General features: G+C 46.4%; 1 protein-coding gene across 3 annotated transcripts in view; it reads right to left on the bottom strand.

The window, feature by feature from the left end:
* KIAA0930 (KIAA0930 ortholog) overlaps positions 1–25,217 on the bottom strand; it is a 121,245-nt gene that overhangs the window by 80,847 nt on the left and 15,181 nt on the right. For all 3 annotated transcript variants that reach the window (XM_068118978.2, XM_068118969.2, XM_068118987.2), the window contains one exon: positions 9,837–9,979. In XM_068118978.2, the coding sequence (XP_067975079.2) occupies positions 9,837–9,979 (143 nt within the window). The remainder of the gene's footprint in view (positions 1–9,836; positions 9,980–25,217) is intronic.

Genomic DNA, 25,217 nt, shown 5'->3' with positions numbered 1-25,217 from the left:
TACTTATTGCGTGGGTGGAAAATGTTTCATTTGCGCCCGCGAAAAACCACAAATAGGCAAAGCACAGGGCCGCCAATGGCAGAACAGTGGGGCAGAACTCCCAGGTATCCACTACGTACACACCATGTCGAATCAACGAAAGAAAAGACGAGAGTGAAGCAGATGGTAAATGCACAAACTATTGTTTATTTACAAAGCACTGGTGAAAAGCACATTATTTACAGATTTTTATTCATCAAAGCAAAGGCAAAAGGGCATTTATTTACAGCAAAAACAAGCAAAGTAAAAAGGTAAAAAAGAGCAGACTTATCCTTAGCTACTAGTATCCTTATAATAAACCTTACCACAAACAACGAGACAAGGTATCTGCAATCATTCCGCGAGAAGAAGAAGAAAATAAAGAATAAGAGAAAGAAAGAGGCAGTTTGGAGTATTGGAATGACTCCTCAGATTACCTTACCCAGACAGGCGGTTGCTGGACCCAAATTATACGGGGGGCGGGCAAGGTTGGGGAAGAGGGCGATGGATTGTGAAGATATTGACAAGAATATGTGGCGTGATGATGTGGTTATCATGAGGGTGACCATGTGGCACACCAGGGCCTCCGTGGCATCACTGCACCCTCGCCTTGTGCTCCCCTCGCCTCACTCCGTCACAGGGGAGCTTGTTTTGACAGGCAACATTCGAGCAGACAGTGCTCGTTCTGAGGTGTTCTCACAGTGGAAGCTCATACTGAGGCGTTCTTGATGTGGACACCAGACCCCGAACCAAGCCGTGTTTTGGGATTTATAATTGCCATGCAGGTCATGGCTTCCAAGCACAGTCCATGCAAGCATCGTCCGATGTGATCTGATCTGCCTTTTCCCAATGGTGTGTGGTCGAAGGGGCCAGTTCCCATAACGTAGCTGGTGGAAAATGCCATTGTCCCTGAGGGAGCTTTCACCGTGGCCCTCACCCCGGCCAAGCAGCGAGGAAATTCCCCATCCCTCCTCTCAGGTGTAAATTCTCTTCTGTACAGGATGTATAGTCGAGTGACTTGGCACCCTGGGCAGTAAGTAACGTACTTGAAAAGGTGCCCAGCATGCCTGAAAGACGTTCAGGTTCCCTGTACAGCACCTACTCTGCCTGAAAAACCCAGGTTCTTTGCATTTGTAGTGTTTGTAAAGGCACTCCGGGTGACAAACAGAGGTACAATATGGTAAGATGGCCAATCCGGAGGATTCTTGATAAATGAATCGTCACCAATGGGGGACTCGGTTGCTGGCACATGTTCAGACAGAGGCCAACCATCAACAATGAAAGAGTGAAAAGTCGAACAAACAGATGGACCAGAGGCGGGAATGAATCGGATGCGGAGCTGAACAGACGGACCGAAAGCAAGAGAGTAAAGTAAAGAGTAAAGCGATTGAATAGATGGATTTAAAACGCTAAGCGAATGTAGATTTTAAGATAATATTGTGGAAATGAACCAAATGGGAATTTAAAGAATGATATTTGGAAATGGGGTGGTCCCACACCGGAAATACATAGACTATTAACCACAACACGTTCCCATTCCCAAACGAACCCTTAGACAATGGGAAGGAGTGGTATGGGAGTCGAGAGGGAAGTGCAGTGGGAGTCCGGAGGAAGGGATGAGGAGGGAGGGGAAGTGGTGGATGTCTGGAGGAAGGTGGGAGTGGAAGGAGGCATGGGATGAGGGAGGGGAAGAAGTATCAGGAGGAAGAAGGGGTCTAGAGGTTGGAGGAAGAAGGAGGGGAAGGGTGGGCGTTTGGAGGAAGGGAGGTTGAGGTGGGAGGAGTCAGGGGAAGTTGGAGGAGGGACCCTGCATTACCTGGCAACACCAGGTACCTTTGCTAACACACACACACACACACACACACACACACACACACACACACACACACACACACACACACACACACACACACACACACACACACCAAGTTTGGTAAAAAAAATCCCTACAGCAGTTAACAAGTTATCGGAAACAAAATCATCATACATGGACAGACAACCCAAAAACATAATGCCTTCGGCACTGAAGGTATCCAAATAAAATAAAAACAAACATGACTAAAGGCTCAATTTTAGACTATAATGGGAATGGTGTGATTTTAGACGATAATGGATAATGGGAATGGAGTTGGGTAACAATATCAGATATCAAAAAAACAACCTTGGCAACATTTATCAATGCACCATCTTGAACAAAAAACTGTATGCAGACCTTATGAAACATTTTAGACTCCTAGCACTTGCCATTTAAGCTTTAAAAGTCTCCTACACACTATATATATATATATATATATATATATATATAACATCACATTTCTTTCTCAGGCTTTAAATACCCAAAATGTTAATATTTCCAAGTACTGTATTAACGGGGTTGCTATCTTTATCAAAAACTCTCTTCCTCACTCGCCCTGCACTGCACTCTCTCCACCTCACCCCCAGGAATACCTCTGGCTACGGCTTCCCCTTCGCTCCCACCTCTTGTTCATATGTGTGTTGTACCGTCCACCAAACAGTGATGACTCCATCTACATCTCGCTGTCTGATGATATGGACCAACTTCTATCTACTCATCCCAACTCTCTCTTCCTCATATGTGGTGATTTCAACTGTCATCATGCCAGTTGGCTGGGTGTGGGTACCTCTCTCACCAGCCATGGCTCCTCAGCAAAGGACTTCTGCGACTCACTGGGACTGACACAATCTGTCAATTTCCCGACCCGGATCTCAGTCAACGGAACATCTTCTCTTCTGGACTTGGTTATGACTAACTTCCCTGAAAATGTCTGCTGCTCTTCTTCTGCTCCGATCGGATCATCTCATAATGTCCTTGTTAAAGTGGACATCTCTCTGACCATCCTCAGGGAGCCTGCTCAGCGTCGACGAGTCTGGCATTTCACTCAGGCCAACTGGCACGGTCTTCAAGCAGCCATCAATCATCTGGACTGGTCTCCCATCTCTACCGCCTCTGACATCAACTCATCCTGGGAATTCTTCCAAAGTAAATTGCTCTCTCTCATGCACAGATTTATCCCATCTCGTCTTCAGTTGTCATACCCTTCCTCCCGTCCATGGTACACGGAATCTTGTGGTGAGGCTGTTGCCCAGAAACAACTTGCCTTCGTCTCCTGGAAAGCAAATCCAACGGAAGGAAATCTCATTTCCTTTCACAAAGCCCGAAATAAGTGTGTGTCCACCCTCAGGAGAGCCAGGAAACAATATCTCTCCGTTCTCAAGACCGAACTCTCTTATCTGTCTCCCTCTTCCAAATCCTGGTGGCGTCTGGTCAAATCCGTTTCTGGTGTTTGTTCCCCCTCCATCCCCTCCCTTACCTCAAACGGCTACACAGCTGACTCCGCACGTGAAAAAGCTGAATGCCTCAACTCTGTGTTTGCCTCTAAATCTTGTGTCCCAAACCCATCCCTCTCTGTACCCACCATACCCAGTCGTACCCTGCTGCTCCTGGACTCCGTGTCCTTTCCTCCTGACAAGGTGGAAAAGTTTCTGTCAACCCTCGACTCTGATTCTGCAACTGGACCCGACGGCATCAGCCCACGGGTCCTAAAATCCTGCTCTGCTGCTCTATCTCACCCTCTCTCTGTTCTCTTCACCCTCTTTTGCTCAAGGTCAACTGCCATCTGCTTGGAAATCAGCCAACATCACCGCTTTGCACAAAAAAGGTGCAAAAACAGATCCTAGCAACTACAGACCAATCAGCCTTCTCCCAATTATCAGCAAAGTCATGGAATCCATCATTGCTTCTGATATGAAATCTTTCCTCTTCTCCAATGGCTTGATCTCTGATCATCAATTTGGTTTCAGACCAGGTCACTCTACTCTGGACATGCTGCTTCTGCTGTCTCAACAATGGATGGAGGTCCTCAATGCCAAACAGGAAATTAGAGCTGTCTCCCTCGACATATCACGTGCCTTCGACACGGTCTGGCACCCCGCTCTGCTCACCAAACTCTCCTCCTTTGGTATCCATGGAAATCTCCACGCATGGCTGGCGGACTTCCTCTCTAGTCGTCGTCGTGTGGCCCTGAATGGGTTTCTCTCATCTCCTCTTCCTGTTCAGGCTGGAGTTCCCCAAGGCAGTGTTCTGGGCCCCGTGCTTTTTCTGGTCTTCATCAATGATCTCTCTGACTCTCTCGAAAATCCTCTCTATCTCTTTGCTGATGACTCCACTCTCTGCCGCTCCATTCCTCTTCCCTCAGATCGGCAGTCTGCTGCCTCCTCACTCTCTGAAGACCTGGACAAAATCACAGACTGGTCAAACAAGTGGAACATGTCTTTCAATCCTGACAAATCTCACACTCTTACTATGTCTCTCCGAAAAGATCGACTGGACAACCCTCCCATCTACTTTCTCAACAATCCTCTCCAAGAAGTTCTGTCGCTCAAGATTTTGGGTCTCACTATCTGCCATGATCTTTCTTGGGAAAACCACATTTCCAAGCTAGCCTCCAAAGCCAGTCGCCGACTGGGCATCCTCCGTCGTGCGAAGTCCTTCCTCGGCACACCTGAGCTCCTCACCACATACAAGGCTTTCATCCGCAGCTCAATGGAATACTGTTCTCCCCTATGGGCCGGTGCTCCTGCCTCACACCTAGCTCGGCTTCACGCTGTTGAAACCAAAGCTTTCAGAATTATTGGAATCTCCCGCGATGAAGCTATCTCTGAGGGCCTTTCACTCACTCACCGCAGGCAGGTAGGTGGTCTTTCTGTCTTCTACCGACTCCTCTCCGGCCTTGCACCCCCAGCTCTCTCTGTGCTCTGTCCCCCAAATATTCCTACAGGTCGCACAAGATCTGCCAGCAACCCTCTGATGGTTAAACTGCCGAAATCTCGGCTCTCCGCTCACCTTCACTCTTTCATTCCTCTTTTCTCCCGCCTCTGGAACAAACTCCCTCACTCCCTTCAATCCCACTCCTCCCTCCAGGTCTTTAAAACAGCTGTTCACCACCATCTCTTATCTTCCCCCATCCAAAACCTTGATCTTTTCTACCCCCGCTAATTCACCCCAGATCCACCTTGTTTGAAATTCCAACTTCTTTCCTGGAAGTCCTGGCAGTGTCCATATGTTTTATACCTCTCCCACTGCCCCCTTCCCACGCCCCCCCCCCAAAGCCCTCGCCCTCTCTCAGATCTCTCGATGTCTCCATGTCTCTCGGTCCCTGCTCTCAAATGTTGTGTTTGTGTCCTTCCCCCTCTCTCCCCATCTTGTCTACCGCTCCCTATGTTATATGTTTTATGTGTCGGTTTGTCTTTCTGTGTGTTCATGTGATTAATGTTCGCTCTTTCACGAGCCTCGATATTGTATACAAAAAAAAAAAAAAAAAAAAAAAAAAAAAAAAACCATTTTGTCTTAAATCACAATTTATTTTTCTTTTAAAAGAGCATTTTGGATTGAGGGCCTCACAAGCATCACCTCAATTTGCTCTTTCATCCCCTCCTTCTCCTTTCTTTAGGGTTCCATAAGGAACATACATACAGATCCACAGACAATACATTATTTTAGTTTGATTATAAAATGCCAAAGGTCAAATATTGCTCCATTTGATTCCTCCATATGCTGTGTAAATTTGCCAGCCTTCACTTAAACTCTTCTAAAACCCAACATACTGTAGCAGTGTAGCATATGTACCATAATTCCAAGTCCAAGAAAGGGGGTGTTAATGGCAGATTAAAAATTAACTTCCTTTCCTTGCGAATCATGTGCAGCAAAAGTAAAAAATAAACAGGGCACTTCAAGCCATGGAGCTAGAGGGGTGGGGCACACCAGAAGAAAAGTCACCCGTTGTGTGTCAATATGAAAATGAGTATGTCAGTGTGATAAAGTAAAACTTATGTAGTTTAATGGAAAAAGTATGTCTGTTTGAAATAGTTGCATTTGCATATTTATTGGTTCAAATGTGATTAGACAGGAAGGCAAATTTTAAATAAAAATTCCACCACGCTGGAAACATTCAACATTGCATTAATATCAAACTGGCAAGTCGATGAACAATAAAGGTATTACAAAACAAAACGTGGTACAGTAGAACCTCTTTTATCCAGACATCCAAATAACAGAACACCCGTTATCCAAAACAAACAAATCATTTTATGAAAAAATTATTTAAAAAAAAAAAAAAATCAAAAATTTTTAGGAGTCACTTCTCCACCCCGACATTTTATTGGGTTTTTAGAACAGTCTGACCTGAACAAAGCCAATCTGAACTGAGACGGTTCTGGTTTCGTGGCCTGCCCAGTACATCACGAGTTGCTCCCCTAAAAGCCAAATATGCTTGCTGAATACCTCGTTTGTTCATTAAAAATTGCTCTAAAAGCATGTTACCTTGAGGTAACAATGGGTAGGTAACTCACAGTACTTTAGTGAAAGCCCATATCAATGAATGAAGCACAGAAAAATACAATACCCTAAATGTGAAAGATATGGAGCTGGCATTGATAAATCTTACTGTCAGTGATGAATCTCCTGCACCATCAACATTTGTTGTATCCAATTCACTTGCACATGTTAAATAAGGGGGTGTATAAGGGTGATGTATAAGACTGGTTCAAAAGCACTAAACTTCCAGAAATTTATGAATGATCTTTAAAATCATTTTGTGTGAATTGAAGTACAGTATCAACGGAAGCACAAAGCACCTCTCCCTTTATATGGAACAGTTTCTCTGTATGCAACTTTAACATAGGAACTGGAAATTAGTTTCTTGGCTTCGACTGGATGAAATTGGCTGCAAATTTCAGAAGTAAATGCTTTGTAAGTAGAGGTAATATGTTCCAAATTTCAGCAACATCCGTTTCCTTATTCTTGTTTTATTAACGAAAACCCGCAAATCAACATTGGTGTCTGTCAGCATGTCCATCCGAAATGTGTTGGTGCTCACATCTCAAAGGCTATACATTGAAACTAGCTGAAACTTGGAACATGCATCAGCTAATATGTCAAATGAATGGCTTTCAAAACAAATTCCACCTCTTAAGTGCCATCGTTTTGAACCCTCAAAAAATTTTTTTTTAACCCCAAAAGGTTTGGGGCAGGTTCAGTATACAGACCATGGGAAATCGGTTGTTTTTTTAATTAGTGTCATTTAATTGATGTATGTGATGCCTTAATGTATTTTTTCATCCATCGTTGTGATGGCCACTTTCCAAGGCCACTGGAGAAGGACATTCTTCGGAAAAATACCAGGGGTATAGAAAAGGCCCCTTTATATGGCATGTGCCATGTGGCAAAGTAAAGAAAAGAAGGGACAGTTTAAATAAAAAAAAATCTCGTGTGCATGCTGGACTACCCTTGTGTTCTTAGGAGGAACCATGTAATGCTTTAGAAAAGTTAATATAAAGGGGCACCGATTTGATTCATACAACTACATGAAGAAGTAAATGTATTTTAAATGCAGTTACAGTCTCTTGGTTTCAAAGGCACCTCTTCACGGTCCTTAATTTTTCTGTAAAAAATTAAAATGCCATATATAATATTCGTTTTCTATTCTATTATAGAAGTAGGTGTACATATACAATTCATCCATAATCTCTAATTATCATCAGTATTCATCATGTACATATCACGTTTGTCCAATATGTCTGCAATGTCAACACTTGCAAGTTCATGTAATGTGCAATTATGGTCCAAAAGGGACTGATAAAATAGGCTGCACTGCACATGTGTACAATTCTTTCATTTAATCCAATTGTTGCCTACAATGTGTGCTTGTCCAACGCTTGTCCCGAAGAATACATCACACCCAGAATATCTGCAATTGGTTGGTACATAGTACATACTTACTTTATTAATTATTTTAACAATATAGATTTCACACACATGCTTATGCGTTTCCGTTTTCAAGGTACACAGAAAACTTTACGTACTGATGGATTTTAACCTATATATGTGGAGCACCCCTTTATATGAACTTTTCTAGAGCATTACATGGTTCCTCCGAAGAACACAAAGGTAGTCCAGCATGCACACGAGATGTTTTTTAATGTCCCTTCTTTTCTGTACTTTGTCACATGGCACATACCATATAGAAAGGAGCCTTTTCTATGCCCCTGGCATTTTTCCCAAGAATGTCCCTTCTTTTTTTATTGTTTGCCTTTTTTTTCTTTTTTTTGAATTTTGTTTGTTTGTTTTATTGTTTGCCTTTTTTATTGTTTGCCTTATGGCACATAAGGGGCCTTTTCTATGCCCCTGGCATTTTTCCCCAAGAATGCCCCTTTTCTTCTATAGTTTGCCACATGGCACATACCATATAAAGGCGCCTTTTCGAATTTTTTCCTGAAGAAATACCCCGCTGAGTGCAGTGAGAAAAGCGGCACCATTGTTATGACGTCGCTGGTGCCCAGAATATCCTGGGAAGTGACGGCAGTGACGGCACCCCCCAAGTTCAATGGCTGTGTTCGTGTTCGTCTCATCAGTGTGCATATGCGTGTGCATGTGCCAGCTCCATTATGAGCCTTAGAGCTTAGACCATGTATAAAATAATAATAGAAATCTTACTATAATTCCCCAAATGTCTCTGTCCATTTGAAGGTACCGCAAAAATGGCTGAACCGATCGCAACGATATTTTGGGTGGGTAATCCTAGGAACCCCTGGAGTAAAATAGGCTATATTGTTTTTCCAATTTTTCCAAGTTTTCCAATTTTCCAGTTTTTCCAAACACGATGGAATAATATTTACCGATATGAACAGTGATGTGGCTTTTATTGAAATTCTACAAATACTGTTTCGATTTTGATGAGAATTATGAACCTGCAGCGAATCCGGAAGTGGACAGACGACGGTAATGCGCGGGTTTGATAATATCCCAATACAACCATCATTCAATCTTAATGTTTAATCGTTAAACGTTAATTGTGTTAATCGTTTTGTTAAAGTATCAATTGATGATGGGAATTGAGTGAATACAATTACGATTTTGAATTCGTAATTGTATTCACCCAACCGTACGGAACTTCACATCAGGATTTAAATATTTGTTGATGTCACGAATGTTGTTAAAAGTTTATTTTTTATATTAATGTTATTTCACTTGTGATTGGAGTTATGCTGTTAGGAATGAAAAAAGATATCGAGTTCAAGTGAATGACGGAATGCCGTGATGGTTTCTACTTTCTAAACATGACATTAGCGGACCGCCATATGCAGATTCGCCATTGACGGTATGGAACACACGTACCTGCTTGTTTGCAAACGAGTACGTTTTTCATGGAAGTCCTTCACGAACTTGCTGTCCATGTCTGACGTGCGACTGAAGGTGCTACAGAGGAATGTGGAATTTACTGGTTTCATGCTTTAGCATTCGCCATTTCTGCATTGTCGATTTGCTTCTGGCCTCCCACCCGTGCGTAGCACGGGTACCTCACTAGTAATAATAATAATAATAAAAATCCAGGTGGAGGGAAATGCATCAACTGGCTTAAAGGAAAATATATGAGACAAGTGATCCTTTGCGAATCATTGAAACCCACTCAGCCAAGGTGGGGCCGACAACACAAACTGTCAGGATCATGTCTCATAACCCTAACACCACACTACCCCTCCCCCATTCCTTTCCATAAAAGTTAAGGATGCAATACAGTGCTGAATTATGAAAAATAATAGGAATTATGGAATTAAAACAGAAGCGTACAATTATTTTCACGATAAATCCCGGGAAATTTATTCATGAAAAAGCTCGATTGAAAGACATGGCTTTTCAACAATTATGACTGAGCAACATTCTTACATTAAAAGCTGATCAATTTGGAATGTTTTATAAAATCGTAAATGATGCATGATGCTGAGAGAAAGGGAATTCGTACCTGAGAACTATTGCAAATCTCTCCAACAGCATGTCCTCGACGCACAATGAATAAAAGGTCATCCTGAGCTTGGTCTTCAGTCTCCATGAAATAATTGGAAAACATTTGTGTCCAGAAAACGATACGATCGTCAGCAAGGCAACCTGCAGCAGAATTAATAGTCATTCATTAGAACACTATACAGTACTGTGCAAAAGTTTAATTTTTATGATGCTATTCCCCATTAAACAGTTGTGGGAAGTTAGAAGTGTGCATATAGGTAGAAAAACAAAAGTACAGTCCCCAGTGACGAGAAATATTGGAGTTGATCTTTCAATTTATATTGTTTAATGGATTTTTTTTTTTTTTTTTTTTTTTTTTTTGTATACAAGATCGAGGCTCGTGAAAGAGCGAACATTAATCACACAGAAAGACAAACCGACACATAAAACATATAACATCGGGAGCGGTAGACAAGATGGGGAGAGAGGGGGAAGGACACAAACACAACCTTTGAGAGCAGGGACCGTGAGACATGGAGACCGAGAGACAAAAAAAAAAAAAAAAAAAAAAAACCTTTTTCACATTTTGTTGTGTTTCAGCCTGTCTTCAAAATGAATTGAATTAAGTTTTTTTTTTGTCACTGATCTACACACAATACCCCATAATGATAAAAGTAAGATTTTTAAAAAAAGACATTTTTAGAGATTTATTAAAAATGAAAAGCTGAAAAGAAATCGAGTCAATAAGTATTCAACCCCTTGCTATGACACTCCAAATTGAGCTCAGATGCATCAAATTTCTTTTGTTCATCCTTGAGATGTCTCCAGAACATGATTGGAGTCCATCTATAGCCAATTAAATTGATTGGACATGATTTAGAAGAAAAACACATTCCATATAAGGTCCCACAGTTGGCAGTGCATGTGAGAGCAGAAACTCTACCATGAAGTCCAAGGAACTGTCCATAGAACTCCGAGATATAATTATGAGGAGGCATATACTGTAGATCTTGGGAAGGGTATAAAACAAAACCTTCAAAAAGGCTGCAAGTGTTGCACCCTTGGTTTCACTCAGAATCAAATTCAAAGCTGTGAGCTATTTATACAGCACACTGTGAAATGGTGGTGCAACAATGGGTGGTGGGGGTTGGATTTGTCTAAAAAATAAAGATGTAAAAAGAGGGCCAAAATACAAGCTATTTGAATTTTTGTTGTGTTACTCCATGAAGATTATATTAAATTGCTTTAATCCGGATGTTCATGTTGATTTTAAATATTACTGAAAGGGACCATAAAAAAAGGGAATGTTAAGCTTTGCCTGTGTGCACAGCTTTTCAGATTCAGCGTGGGAAGAAGCCGCTGTAAACAGAAGACAAATACCACAGTTCATAGTATATACAGGCAGTCCCCAGGTTACGAACGAGTTCTGTTTTTAAGTCTGTCTGCAAGTCGAATTTGTATGCAAGTCAGAACAGTTGCGTACGGTTCACATCTAGCGTCAATTAGTCAAATGTTTGTCTTGGTATATAGTATATATTTTACCTAAAACATATATAGGTATAAAACACATTAAAGAAGCATTTCTTAAACTGTTTAGATAGAAAAGAAAAGATAATGATTAAAGGTTAACACTTACTCTCGTTGCAATTGATGTCTTGCATACCTTGAAACGATCATCCCTTGATATATCTCTCCTCTATTTATCTCTTCTGGTGGGAGGCCAGAAGCAAACAGACAATGCAGAAACGGCAAATGCTAAAGCATGAAACCAATAAATTCCACATTCCCTGTAGCACCTTCAGTCGCACGTCAGACATGGACAGCAAGTTCGTGAAGGCCTTCCATGAAAAACGTACCCGTTCACAAACAAACGGGTATGTTTGTTTCATTCCTAGTCAATGGCGATTTTGATCCTCTAACCAAATTACCAATAGCCTTTCCATTTCGATAAATAAACCACTGCGTTGCTTAGTGATAATTGTCGCTTTCATTCGGGACAGAGCCTTTTACATGCTCCATTACTCTTCCCTTGTCCTTTAAAATTGTCCCGATCGTTGACCGACTGTAGCCTAACGCTTTTCCAATATGTGTTGTCGTTTCACCTCTCTCCGATCGCTTTATTATTTCCACTTTCGTTTCAATCGTGATCGTTTTCCTTTTCTTCGATGCATCACCATCACTTGCATCAGATTTACGCTTTGGAGCCATGAGGGTAAACACACGAAAAATTTAAGTCAAAACACAACGCACACAACAGTGTTTACACAATCCAACTTAAAATGGCGACGACAGTGTGGCGTTGTTCTTCCTCGGGCCGACGAACCGCTGAAAACGCGCAGTGTTTTGAGCGTCGCGCAAAGTAGTCCACCCGTTCATTAGTACGAACCATTGTATGTAACTCAATTTTTAAATTATAGGCTTTACGGAGGTCGGTACGTAAGTGCGGGCGTTCGTAACCCAGGGACTGCCTATATATATATATATATATATATATATATATATATATACTAGCGGGGTCACCCGTGGGAATCCCACGGGCATGGATGTGTGTGACATTTTGACATATTGAGTTAGATGCTGCACATTCATTTTTACAAAATGGTTACTGGCAAGTCATCAGATCCAGAAATGGTGTGATGAACACAATTTATTTATTTCACATAATATGTGACCCCTCACTCCTCTCCACCTGACACTCTCCTGTCTCCACCTGACACTCTCCTCTCCAACCCCTCACATTCCTCTCCTTTCCAATCCCACACTCCTCTCCAATCGCGCCTCACACTCCCCTCCAATCGCGCCTCACACTCCCCTCCAATCTCCTCACTCGCCTCTCCAATCGCTCCTCACTCGCCTCTCCAATCGCTCCTCACTCGCCTCTCCAATCGCTCCTCACTCGCCTCTCCAATCGCTCCTCACTCGCCTCTCCAATCGCTCCTCACTCGCCTCTCCAATCGGCTTTCCCCGTCTCGTTTCTCTCGTTTTTCTCCCATCTCGTTCTTTTTCTTGCTCCAAATCGGCCCGTCTCGCCCGTCGGCATCGGAAATCGGCCCGTCTTGCTTTCGTGCTTGCGCGTAAATAAATTGTTTTCATTACACCATTTCTGGATCTGATGACTTGCCAGTAACCATTTTGTAAAAATTAATGTGCAGCATCTAACTCAATACGTCGAAATGTCACACACATCCATGCCCGTGGGATTCCCACGGGTGACCCCGCAAGTTTGCATTGACGTTCGTCGATGGACTCGTTCGCCCGTCTCATTCGTTTTCTTGCTACATCCTGTTCAAGTCTGCGTTCTTCATCGATCGTCTCATTCATTTTGGAAATAGAAGTTTCCACGCAGCGCATGAATTGTCATGATCCTCAAGAGGAAGCGTCTCGTAATCATCAAATGATAAATGGCAAGTAAATTATATTGTGGAAAATTAAAGATTTCAAATAAACCTATTTAAAGTGTATGCGCACATAACTAATTTTAAAAAACGAAGAAATATCTCTCGGTAATTTCCTGAAACACATTTTACTTCCAGCTAATAATGTTGAATGAAATAAAAACGAAGAAATATATGTCGGCATCATTGTTGACGTTTTTGTGACGACTGTCATCAAACGAAAAAGTAATATATCTTAACGGAAAAGCAAAAGCGAATTTTAAATATATATCGACACGTTGCCGGCGGTGTCATGTTGGGCGGTGTATGATACACCATGACGCGATTTTTAAAAATATATCTCTGCATTTTCCCGCGTGTGTGGAATTTTCTGAATTATTGCTGACACCGAGTCTAAAACCATCGATAAAAATGAAATCATATGGTGAGTTAGATTGGAGATAAAGGCGTGAGAGAGACTCAATGGCCTTGAAGTTACAGGCGTTTGAGATTTCATTTCGTTCTATAAACGGCAACTTTCATTGGATTTTCTTCCCGTTTTTTTTCAACCGAGTCTAAAACTATGTTAGCGACAGTGAAAAATGAAATGATATATCGAATTTGATTTGAAATAAAACTGAGAGAGAGAGAGCAAGACACCACGGGCCTACAAAACAGGCCTCAAAGCTATGCGAGTTAATAATATGGTGGATATTTGTTTATAATTATATGAAGCCACTCCCAGAATGGGTGGAGCTACTCTGCAAACCGAGTAAGCCACACCCCGGACAGACACCCAACAGACAGACAGAATCATCTACGGCTATTATAATATATATATATATATATATATGCCGAGAACGAGGACTTAGGACTTGGGACTCAGAAGAACTCAGAAGAAAGGAGCAACGGATATATTTATTGGAACTCGAGTACTCAAGCTTGAGGACAGCAAAGTTGCATTGAAACTCACAAGGAATGACCAACAGTACAACAAGATGCTCTCAAATAATTCAATTAACATTGCTTTATATAAAGGAAAGTCAGGGGTGGAGTTAGCTCACAGAGACAGAATGGGCTCATTGGGTCCCCCACCATAGTCCCATCCTGTTGTTCAGTTAATTAAAGGAAGTTCATCCAAGGCCAGTCATGGGTTAGCTTCTGATAAGGAGATGGTCAGCATTATGTGACAACATGTTTACAACTTTCTGTATAGCAGCTGGCTTGGGAAAGTACAAAGGGGAGTGGTCACTCGTAAAACTGTCAACTTGCAAGATAATGGCAAAAACAGGAAACAGGCAAAGAGAGAGATAAGGGTTGCCTTCAAGGCCTGGAAAGGGGAACTAGAGATTGCGCCCACGCAGGCCAGAGCACAAAGGCAGAGAACTCCTTATTAGGATATTACACATCCTCAATGCAGTAGAAAGAACTCAGTATCATGAGAGAGTACAGTAGCAAGTCAAAACAAAACATATAATGGGTTATACTTGGTAATTGGTAAAGCAGCAAGGATATACAAAGGGGGAGGGGCATTACAGCTCCCTACATACCGCCCTTTTGGATCTAAGATACAAAGTTATCTACGAGCCAATCAAAGGCCTTTATTTCAAACAAAAACAGAAAAATCATTCAACATATCACGCGAAGGCAGCCCCGTAAGAATGTCCCGTACCAAAGCACCACACAAACTCAGTAGGATGATTCGCGTCTGTATGTGAGTATGCAATGTAAGGCCGTAAAAGCAGAGTGATCAAATGGCACACAAAATCCACCAAAAGAGGTGGAAGAGAGAGAGAGTGTAACTAAACGTAACGTACCACACGAATGCAGCCCAGTGAGCATGTCCCGTACCCAGTACCGCACAACGAACCCAGCAGGCTGATCCGCGGGTGTGTGGGTGCAAGTGGGTGTAAGTGGATGTATGATGTAAGTCGGGTGTAGATGGGTGTATGAGGTGAGACCGTAGAGACATGAAGATCGAATAGCGCGCCAAATCCACAACGAAGACCTCTGGTTCCACCGGGGTCCACACCCAGGAAGATCTCCGACCCACCCTTGGACCACAGAGGTGCAGCCGGACTCCTCCCCAACTGGAGCTCGCCCAGGCTTCCCCAAGTGAAATCCTTGTCGATCTTCAGCGCTCAATCGATATTCATGTTCATGAGGTCTCTTACGTGCTGGTGATCTGGGGAAGACACAACATCGTCAGTATCAGGTGGCTCAAACCTATGGCCATGAAATAAAGCATAACGATCCAAAGGTGGGAGAGAAACTTCCTTTGGGTCAAAGTCGAGATCGTCCGAGGCGATGCTGCTTGCTTCGCTGTTATTCAAGGGCGAATCTCCAAAACAATCAGACTCGGAACTCAGAGTATTTTCACGATCGAGTTCCTCTCCATCCGGGCTTGGGTTCACAGCTGGGTCCAAATCCCGAACTGGGTCAGTGGCGTTTGACTCACTGTGGGCTTGTGAGACATAAAGGTGAGCTCGTGAAACATGGAGAGGCAGAGCCTGCATTGAAACATAAACATCAGCCGGGGACCCTCGCAAGTGGCCCACATCATCATTGGTAACATCATCAGTAACATTATTTTCAGGTGGCGTAGGCCTGCGGAGTGGACGGCCCATAGTCATAGCCACGGCATGGCATATCGTGAAGAAACGAGAGGAATCCTTCAGGAAATCGTCGATTTCTTCTTCCGACGTGTCGGGGCCCAGTTTAAACGGCCTTCTAGTAGCCTGAAATGCTTCGAGGTCCGCATAAGTGTACTCGACATCATTATCGGTAATATCAGCAATGGAAGAACAATCTTCGGAAGCGAAGATCTCATTGTCGCGGCCCAGGGACTCGTTCAGGTCGTCGTTCCAGGATCCGCGACTGGCAGTTGAGTTGACAGCTGGTGTGTCATCCGGACCCGCGATCCGCTGGTCGATCATCACCATGGCCTTTTCCGGTGTCGTCTTCAGTGTCCATCCTGTGGAAAACTTCCTCACACACGCAAGGACTAAAACCTTGATTATCACACAACTAACCACGATTCCAAGGACTATTGCCAAAGCGGTTAGTACCCACTTTACAATTGTGCCTGTCCACCCTTTGAACCAGTCGGTAAGCCACTGGTGGGAGGCTTCCCGATCCAAGCGATCCCTTGTCAATGAGTGTGCGCTTTCCCTTAACGTTATAATAGCAGCACTGACACCCTGTGAGGGGTCAGGAATAAAAGTGCAACATTTACCCTCAATTATCCCACATACCCCTCCTCGTTCTGCCAATAGCATATCTAATGCAACCCTATTTTGCATAACCATTGTACGCAGATGGACAACTGTGTCCAACATTTCGTCGTGTGCTGTAGCGGTGGCGTTGGCCACAGTTTCTAAGATTAACGCAATTTTGTCAATGCGGTAACTGTTCATGACCGTCCCAGCCCATGGGAAGAAGAAGCTAACGGCTTTCTCCCAATCAGCGCCGTGTAAAGTAGTGGTGTCGTCGTCGTGCCAATAGGTGCTTCGTTGTGTCCTTATGAGTGCGGTGGTATTATGCAAGTGCTGTCGCATTTCCATCTCTGGGAAAACTGATCCTAAATAGCAAATTCCTCCCCAATTATCAGGTAAATACGGGTAAGCTTTATTCCCGCATACAAACATGGTCCCGTGCGGGGCCACTAAATGGGTGGTCATGCAAGTGAGAAGACCTGGGATAGTGTTTGTCCCGTTTTCCCCTTTCCATGCCAACTGGAGGTGTGTGAGGTTATGCAAGGGCGAGCTTGTAACGTTCACTAGGAGCGTGTGTTTCCCTTTTCTCGGGTCCGCGGGAAGGGTATCTCTACACACGGATTTGCCTACCATTACTTGGCCCTTTCCTTCTAAGCAGAGGGCCCCCCATGCCGGCTTGACCCAAACCGGCGCCGGACGTTCCTCAAAGTGTCGGGACTGGATGGGGGGTGAATACTGGAAAACTCGTTTACACGCAGTTCCGTCAGAACCTTGGCTTGTCAGGGTTGTACTAATGCATTTGGTATCTAGTGGCTTCGAGCACAAATCATTGAGTGATAGGGGTAACACTACCATTGGTATGCCTGCTGTGCTGGTGCGGGGAAGGTGCATACACATCCAACACTGTGTCCTATTCTGTACTGTGGCCATATGCCGTGCGACCTTCCAGTATGTGTTCTCCTCTGGCTTCCTTCTTACTTCCTGGGCAGGAGGGGGTTTAATGACGTAGGCGGCACAACTAGGCCGGAATTGGTGTTGGGTATCTCCCCTCTTTTTGTTCCTTCTAATCAGCGTGCGCGGGGGCCATATTCCACATTCAAGTATTATCGTGGTGTGTGGGCCGACGAGGGCATGCGACAGTAGGAGAGTAGTATTGTCGATGCCCGTGCCCCATTGATATCCTGCGGCGGCGTGACTATTCACGGTCCCAGTAAACCTTCCATTTTCCACCTGTCTAACTTTAGTTAAGACTATGCGTGGGGTTGTCATGCGTGCCTGTGGTGTCCCATTGTGTACCACCATGGCTTCCATCCATCTTACAGATAACCACTTGAAATGTGTCTCCAACTCACAGCAATGTACTACTATCCCCTGTCCCCGGGGAGCCGTTATGTATTTGACGGAGTAAAGTTTAAATAACGTGTAGTTGTCGTGTCCTGGGTATTTGGGGAGATCCTCTCTCAGTGGGTTAAACTGCAGAAGCCTATCCTTGGCGGGGTTTGTTAGGCAGCTGCCCAGAATTCCCATCATCATGACCGTCATCGCCGCCCTTAGGAGACTGTGGTGCCCTAGACGGTGCATTGTCTTCAGCGGTGTGAGGTGTGGTGTCTGCAGCAATGTGAGGTGCGGTGTCTTGTGTGGCTTGTGGTGCGGGGATGGACAACTTACAATGGGTGGCGTGGATCCACGAAGGTTTACCCTCGCAGAAGACTGCCGTCGGTGTGACCAGTAGCACCTGGAATGGTCCCTTCCACCGTGGCTCCAAAGCAGCCTTGCGGGTGAAGTGCTTCACGAGCACCCAGTCGCCGGCCTGAAAGTTGTGGATGGCGTGGCCTATTGGTTCAGGCAGCGCCTCTCGTACTCGAGCATGGATGCTGCGTGCCACATTCGACAAGCCTATGCAAAATCTCAAAAGCATGTCATCCATTACTGGCAAAGCAAGGGTGGACATGTCTGTTGGTGCTGAAACGGGCAAGCTCATAGGTCGTCCCATTAATATTTCGTGGGGGGAAAGGCCCGTAGTGCGACCCGGGGTGGAACGAATGCTCATCAATGCAAGCGGAAGAGCCTCTGGCCACCTCAAGCCTGTGTCTGCGCAAAGTTTCGCTAGTTTATTCTTTAAAGTCTTGTTCGTTCGTTCCACAAGTCCTGAGGACTGTGGGTGGTAGACGCAATGGAAGGATTGTTTAACGCCCAACGCCTTCAGGATGCCCTTAACCACCTGCGCCGTGAAATGGCCTCCTTGATCTGACGAAATTATCTGGGGAATGCCAAATCTGCACATAAAATCCCGCACGAGGCGCTTCACTACTGTCGGAGCATCGGATTTGACGCATGGGTATGCTTCGACCCATTTGGTGAACGTATCTACGATTACCAACACATAGCGAAACGACATGCTTGGTTCCAATTCTGTAAAATCGAACTCAATAGTTGCGAACGGCCCACTTGGCGGGGGCCGTCCCCCATCATGTGCATGTCTCGGTGGCGCCCCTCTATTGTGTTGCTGGCAGACCACACACGATCGGCACACTTCGGATACAATCCGTGACAGTCCTGGCGCTGCCCAAGTGTAGTCTATCTGTCCCATCACCCCCCTCTGGCACACATGACCATTCTGATGAGCCATGCGTGCCAGCCAAGGCAGTAAAGCCTGGGGTGCTATAGGTTTTTCATCAAGGGTCCACATTTCCCCTGGCCCAGGGCGTATCGCTCCTCGTTTGAGCCAGACCTCGTGTTCGGCCGTCGGTGCAGCATTTTGCAAATTTATGATATCGTCCTTAGTTGGTGTGGCGGGTGGTCCCGCAGTCGGTATGTCAGCAATCTGTGCGGCTGTCTTCTGTGCTCGTGTCACCATCGGCATGTTGCGTTCTATCTGTTGGTTGGCGGCCTTTCCTGCCGCCTCGTCCGCCCTTGCGTTGCCCCGGGCAACGTCAGTGTCCGCCCTTTGGTGGCCACGACACTTAATTACCGCGATAGCGCGGGGAAGTAAAATGCTTCGGAGGAGCCCTTCTACCAACGCGCCATTCTTTATCACTGAACCGGCAGATGTGAGAAACCCTCTCATCTTCCAGATGGCTCCTTTATCGTGGACTACGCCATGAGCGTAGGCCGAATCTGTGTAAATGTTGACGGCAAGGCCTTCCGCCAAGCTGCACGCTCTGGTCAAGGCGCACAGCTCCGCCTGCTGTGCGGAAAATGTAGGTGGAAGACGCCCGCTCTCTACCGTTTCGCTATCCGAGCACACGGCGTACCCGGACAACAGAGACCCGTCCCATGCGCGCCTAGCTGATCCATCGACATAATATATACAGTCGGGGTATTCTAAGGGATTGTCCTTTAAATCCGATCGCACCGTGGAGACTAGCTGCACAACGTCGGAGCACACATGAGGTTCGCCCTCCTCAGGAGTGGGCATCAGTGAGGCTGGGTTAAGCGTCGTGCAACGTTCGATCGTGATGTTGGCTGCAGTGATCAGTGCGGATTCGTATTGCATTAATCTAGTGTTAGACAAATGCTGTGTGCTTCGCTGTGACAACAGCGAAGTGACGCAATGTGGTACTCGTAGCGTTACTGGGTGTCCCATAACAATGTCCGCTGTTCTTTCTACTGCGTACCTGGCCGCTGCCACGGCTTGCAAGCACACCGGAAACCCTTGTTCGACCGGGTCTAGCTTTTTACTAAAGTAGGCCACCGGCCGCTCCTTATCCCCATGGGTCTGTGTCAAAACTGACTGGGCGAAACCTCCCACGGCGTGAGTGTAAAGGGTAAATGGTTTCGCATAATCCGGGAGTCCTAATGACGGTGCCGTAACCAGCGCCTGTTTCAGCCCGTCAAAACATCGCCTCAATTCATCCGTCCATACCAATAGGTCCGGGGCATTTGATTTGGTCGCCTCGTACAGTGGTTTAGCCAGCAGCGCAAAATCAAGTATCCAAGTGCGGCAGTATCCCGTCATACCTAGGAAGCGCAGCATTTGCCGTTGCGAGCGAGGGCGAGGCAGCTCCGTGATAGCGGTCACTCGTCCAGCATCCAATTCTCGTTTTCCGTGCGAAATGGCGTGTCCCAAGTAAGTTACAACCTGCCGCACAAACTGAAGTTTTGGTCTGCCTACTTTGTGGCCTTTGGCCGCCAAGGCCTTTAATAGGGCCAAAGAATCCATTTCGCACGCCTCCTTTGAAGGGGAGCAAATCAACAAATCGTCAACGTATTGCAGCAACACTGACCCTCCCTTCAATTCCACATCCGCCAGGTCGCGGTGCAGCGCCCGGGAAAACAGAGTGGGGCTATCTGAAAACCCCTGAGGTAGTACTGTCCAAGTATACTGGCGCCCCCTATGGGTGAAAGCGAACAAGTATTGTGACTCAGGCGCGATGGGCACAGAGAAAAACGCAGAACAAAGGTCGATGACCGTGAAGTATGTTGCGTCCGGCGGAATTGACATCATGAGGGTTTCTCCGTTTGGAACTAGTGGGTGTATGCCCTGTATCACCTTGTTCACCTCCCTTAAATCCTGTACAAATCTCCATTTGTCCTTTGACGGCTTTTTAACTGGCAAAATTGGTGTATTACATGGGCTGTTAGTTTCTACGATAATCTTCTGTTCCACTAGGGATTGAATCACTGGTGCTATGCCTACGTCGGCCTCAGGTCGTAGCTTATACTGTTTTACGTTTGGCAAGCGCATCCCCGGCTGCACTGCTATCACTAGAGGTTTGGCGTCTCGCATCCGTCCAACCTCGCCGTCGCTTTTGGGCCATAAATTGTCTGGCACCTCCGCTAGGAGGTAATCCGACTCACCCGGGTCCGTCAGCACTGCCCTCATGGCATAGGTGCCTTTGGGGGGCAACTCTGCCTCTTCGAACTTTCCGTCCCTCCGTTCTGCCTTAATGTCAATTGAGAACCCTTCACCGTTTTCGAGCTGTTTCAAAGTCCAGCGGCCCCTCTTACACCGATAACCATGTAAGGGAACTTCTCGTAACCTCCCTACCATCCAACCTACACTTTCCGGCGGCCACCCTTTGGCAGTAGTGAGGGTAACATGGGCGACCGCTCCTTCGGGGTATTGGGTCAGCGCATGCTGACTCGGGGTTAGGACTACCTCAATTCCTATTCCCTCACGCCCGATCCATACCCGTGACAAGTGTAGAGGCATCCATTCGCCCAGCTTTTCCTTAACCCTTTCCCGGTAGTTCTCGTCCTCACCCGTTGCATCATAGTACGCAGTGCAATGGGGTGGATTATCCTTTAAGTCCTTTATCGAAATTTGGTGCTGTTGCATCCAATCTCGCAGCACTGAACTGTCCAAACACACATTATCTATGATATATGTCCAAGCAGACAAAGCCCCTGGATCCAAGCGCCACCAATACGCGGTGGGGCCGGGACGAGCCAGTGCCGTCATCAACAAGTCGCGTTTAGACTCCGCGACGTCTACGAAAACTCCCTCCTCGGTACATGAGATTTGACAGCCCAAACGGCACAATAAATCCCGTCCCAGCAAATTCGTCGGGGCGGTAGTGGTCATCAAGAAAGCATGTTTAGCCTCCAGCGGGCCGCATGTTACTCGCACTTCCTCCGAAATAGGAAGCGCTTGGGGTAAACCCGAAACACCCAGTATTTGAACGTTCCTGGCCGTAGGGCGCAAAGAGGGCAATTGCCCCTTGTTAATTGTGCTGCGAGTCGCGCCCGTATCTACGAGAAATTCTAATTGTCTTCCCTCCACGTCCAACATCATGGTTGGTTCCTCTGCCGGTGTCATGGTCAAGAGAGGACACTCCTTGGGCGACTCGCCAGCGTCCCGTCAATAGGCCCCTCTATTGTATTGGGGCTGAAACCCCTTACGAGCCTTTGGGCAATCACGTATCCAGTGTCCCATCTGCTTGCAATAATGGCACGGTTCCTGCGGAACCGGTGGTGCGGAGGGCATAGGTCGTCCCTCTACGGCTCCCCTTCCGCCCTGCCTACGTTCTGGCGGCCCCCAAAGTGACTGGTTCACTGGTTGCCACTGCGGCGGACCCCGAGGCGGGGCCCAGTTCCCCCTTGGTCCGTTCTGCATCCCACTATTGGGGGGTGGTCCGGGGTTTTGGAGAAGGGGTCTTGGTGGATACCAATGTTGGGGAGGGGGCCCTTGCACATTCCAAGTTTGAGGGTTTTGAGGAGGAGGGGGGAGAGGGGGTGGTATTGTCCATTGTTGTTTTATTTCGTCCATATTAATTAATCCAAAATCTTCCTCAGTACAACCGTCGTGGTTTTCATTTTCGCTGTGGATCCACTCTCCGTTGGGGAATTGGCCCTTATAGAAAAAAGGATAACGACTCCTCCTATGTTCCTCTGGACCTCGAACAGGTCCCCACTTCTGGCACTGTTCGTGTATGTAGTTCTGACTCTGATCCCCCTTTTTATTCTGATTAAATTGAGCCCGTTTCTCTTGGACAAACATTTGCAATATTTCCTCCTTAATATCCTTCTTCTCCTCTAGGGAGGAGCCCGGGCATTGTTCCAGTTTGTCGCATAATTCGTTGGTTGTCATTCCCTTCCAGCCGAAGAGGACGGTCTGTACCTGTTTCTTTAACACCGGCCGAAGCCCCTCGATTAGATATTGGTTTACCAATGGTTGGGGTAGCCCTCCCAGCTGCATCGGACCCAGTCCTCCCCAGCGCGCAATGGCCTTTTCCAACCTTTCTCGGTACTCTCCAATTGGTTCTCCTGCCTTTTGTTTTATGGCCCCGATCTTTCCCCAATCCGGACCTCCTGCTGGCAACAGCGCCTGCTCAATAGAATCTAGCAGCAGGACCTTTTGAGCATCCCATTGCGCTTGTGTTAACAGGGGGTTTGCACCAGCCCTTGGGTCTGCCACCGGCCAGTGTGCTCTTTGTCTAGCCCTTTCCCATACCTTGGGTGGGAGCACGGACACTCCCATATGGGTTATGTCTCGATAGTCGCACTCGCCATCCAAAACCCAATTCGACATGGTCGGCACTATCTGCCGTGGATCCTCAATAAGCAAATGTTGAATCCTTGCCCGCATTACAGTTAAAGAGGATTCTTTCCATGGTACTCTTTCCCGAACCCCATGACCTGCTGCGTCAACCCCGATAACTTGTACAGGGCACAATGTTTTCCTTTCCTCTCTTTCCTGACATTCCGATGGGGTAGTTTGTGAGGTCCTTTTCCCCTTACAACCTACCAGTGAGGGGTATAACCCATCCGGTCCTATCGGTGGCGGGAACCCTGCGATGTCGGTCCCGTCATCTATTCCGTTAGCCCCGAGTTGTGCAAACGGCCTTCCCTGGCTCGGGTGGTTCTGGGGTATCTGGGGCGCGATGGTAGCGGGGTTATAGGGAGGTGGTAGCGGGGGCGCAGAAAGGATAGGTGGTGCCTGAAACCCCGGGACAGAGCTTAGGACTGGGGCTGGGGAGGGTAGATTGGTCACTGCCTCCCCTCTCGCGGGGTCTGGGTTTTCAACGAGCGGCATCAGTCGCGCGTTGGCCTGCCTCTCTATTTCCTTAAGCGCTTCATCCTGCTCTTTATTCGCCTGTTTCCTCAGACCCTTGAGTTTTGTTACCTCACCAGCCAAGCTGGCCTGTTTCGACTTTGCGTGTCGCTTCATCGCTTCTTCCTTCCACCAGCCAAAGACTTTCCAATAGTCAGGCGGAAAGTGTTTCGTGGCCTGTTCGAACTTTTCTAATGTCTCATACAACACGTCCAATTTTTCCAGCGCAAAAGACCCTCCTTCGGGCCACGGTTCTCCCAAATCCTTCGTCAATGCAACCCATGACTTCCCTGGTCTCACAGCAGCATAGCCATACCTCTTAAACATAAAAAATGCTGGGGTATGTCTAAGCGGTTCACCTGCCTTTACTGTCTTATTACCCATACTGTTACCCATCCTAGGAAAATTTTAGTTTACCGACGTAGCCTTGTACTCGTGAGGATCGCCCGCCTCGCGTTTACAGCCGTCTACCTAACTCTGAGAGGCTCGCAGCCTCGTACCCGTGAGGTTCGCCCGCCTCGCGTGGTACGGCCGCGCTACCTACTCTCCTGAGAGGCTCGCCCGCCTACACAGCCGTCTATCCTACCCTTACTGCACTTTCCTGGCGTCCTACGCCCGTATAATAGTTCTGATCTTACTTAAAATTCCAACGTCTCCCGGGTAGGCCTCGGTTCGGGACGCCGCCCTTATCCTTACCCTCACAACCCAGAGATCTATTACCCCTTAACCTCAGGCGCCCAACGTGGGGCACTTCTCCTTACGTAACGTTACCCTAACGAGTCCATAAACAATCAGTTGCTCCAGGACCCAAGCGGTCCGTAATTAAATTTAGGTTCGTGGAACAGGTATGAGCAGGGAACGGAACGTACGGCGACCGAGCAAGAGAGAGTGGGTTACAATTTGGACTGACCCCCGGGCTAAAAAGGAAAAAACAAAAGAAAACCACAGCTCACCTGACCCGGATCAATTGCCAGCTGGTCTCTCACCACTCCCTTGCCTGGGACCGCGTCCCGGACTGCCCAGACTGATCCCACCGCTGCCACCAGTTGCCGAGAACGAGGACTTAGGACTTGGGACTCAGAAGAACTCAGAAGAAAGGAGCAACGGATATATTTATTGGAACTCGAGTACTCAAGCTTGAGGACAGCAAAGTTGCATTGAAACTCACAAGGAATGACCAACAGTACAACAAGATGCTCTCAAATAATTCAATTAACATTGCTTTATATAAAGGAAAGTCAGGGGTGGAGTTAGCTCACAGAGACAGAATGGGCTCATTGGGTCCCCCACCATAGTCCCATCCTGTTGTTCAGTTA

The sequence above is a fragment of the Myxine glutinosa genome, chromosome 1 (assembly GCF_964187855.1).
Source record: "Myxine glutinosa chromosome 1, kmMyxGlut1.1, whole genome shotgun sequence".
In the NCBI taxonomy this organism is placed as follows: domain Eukaryota; kingdom Metazoa; phylum Chordata; class Myxini; order Myxiniformes; family Myxinidae; genus Myxine; species Myxine glutinosa.
The sequence above is the reverse complement of the archived record's forward strand: the minus strand, read 5'-3'. Positions and strand labels throughout refer to the sequence as shown.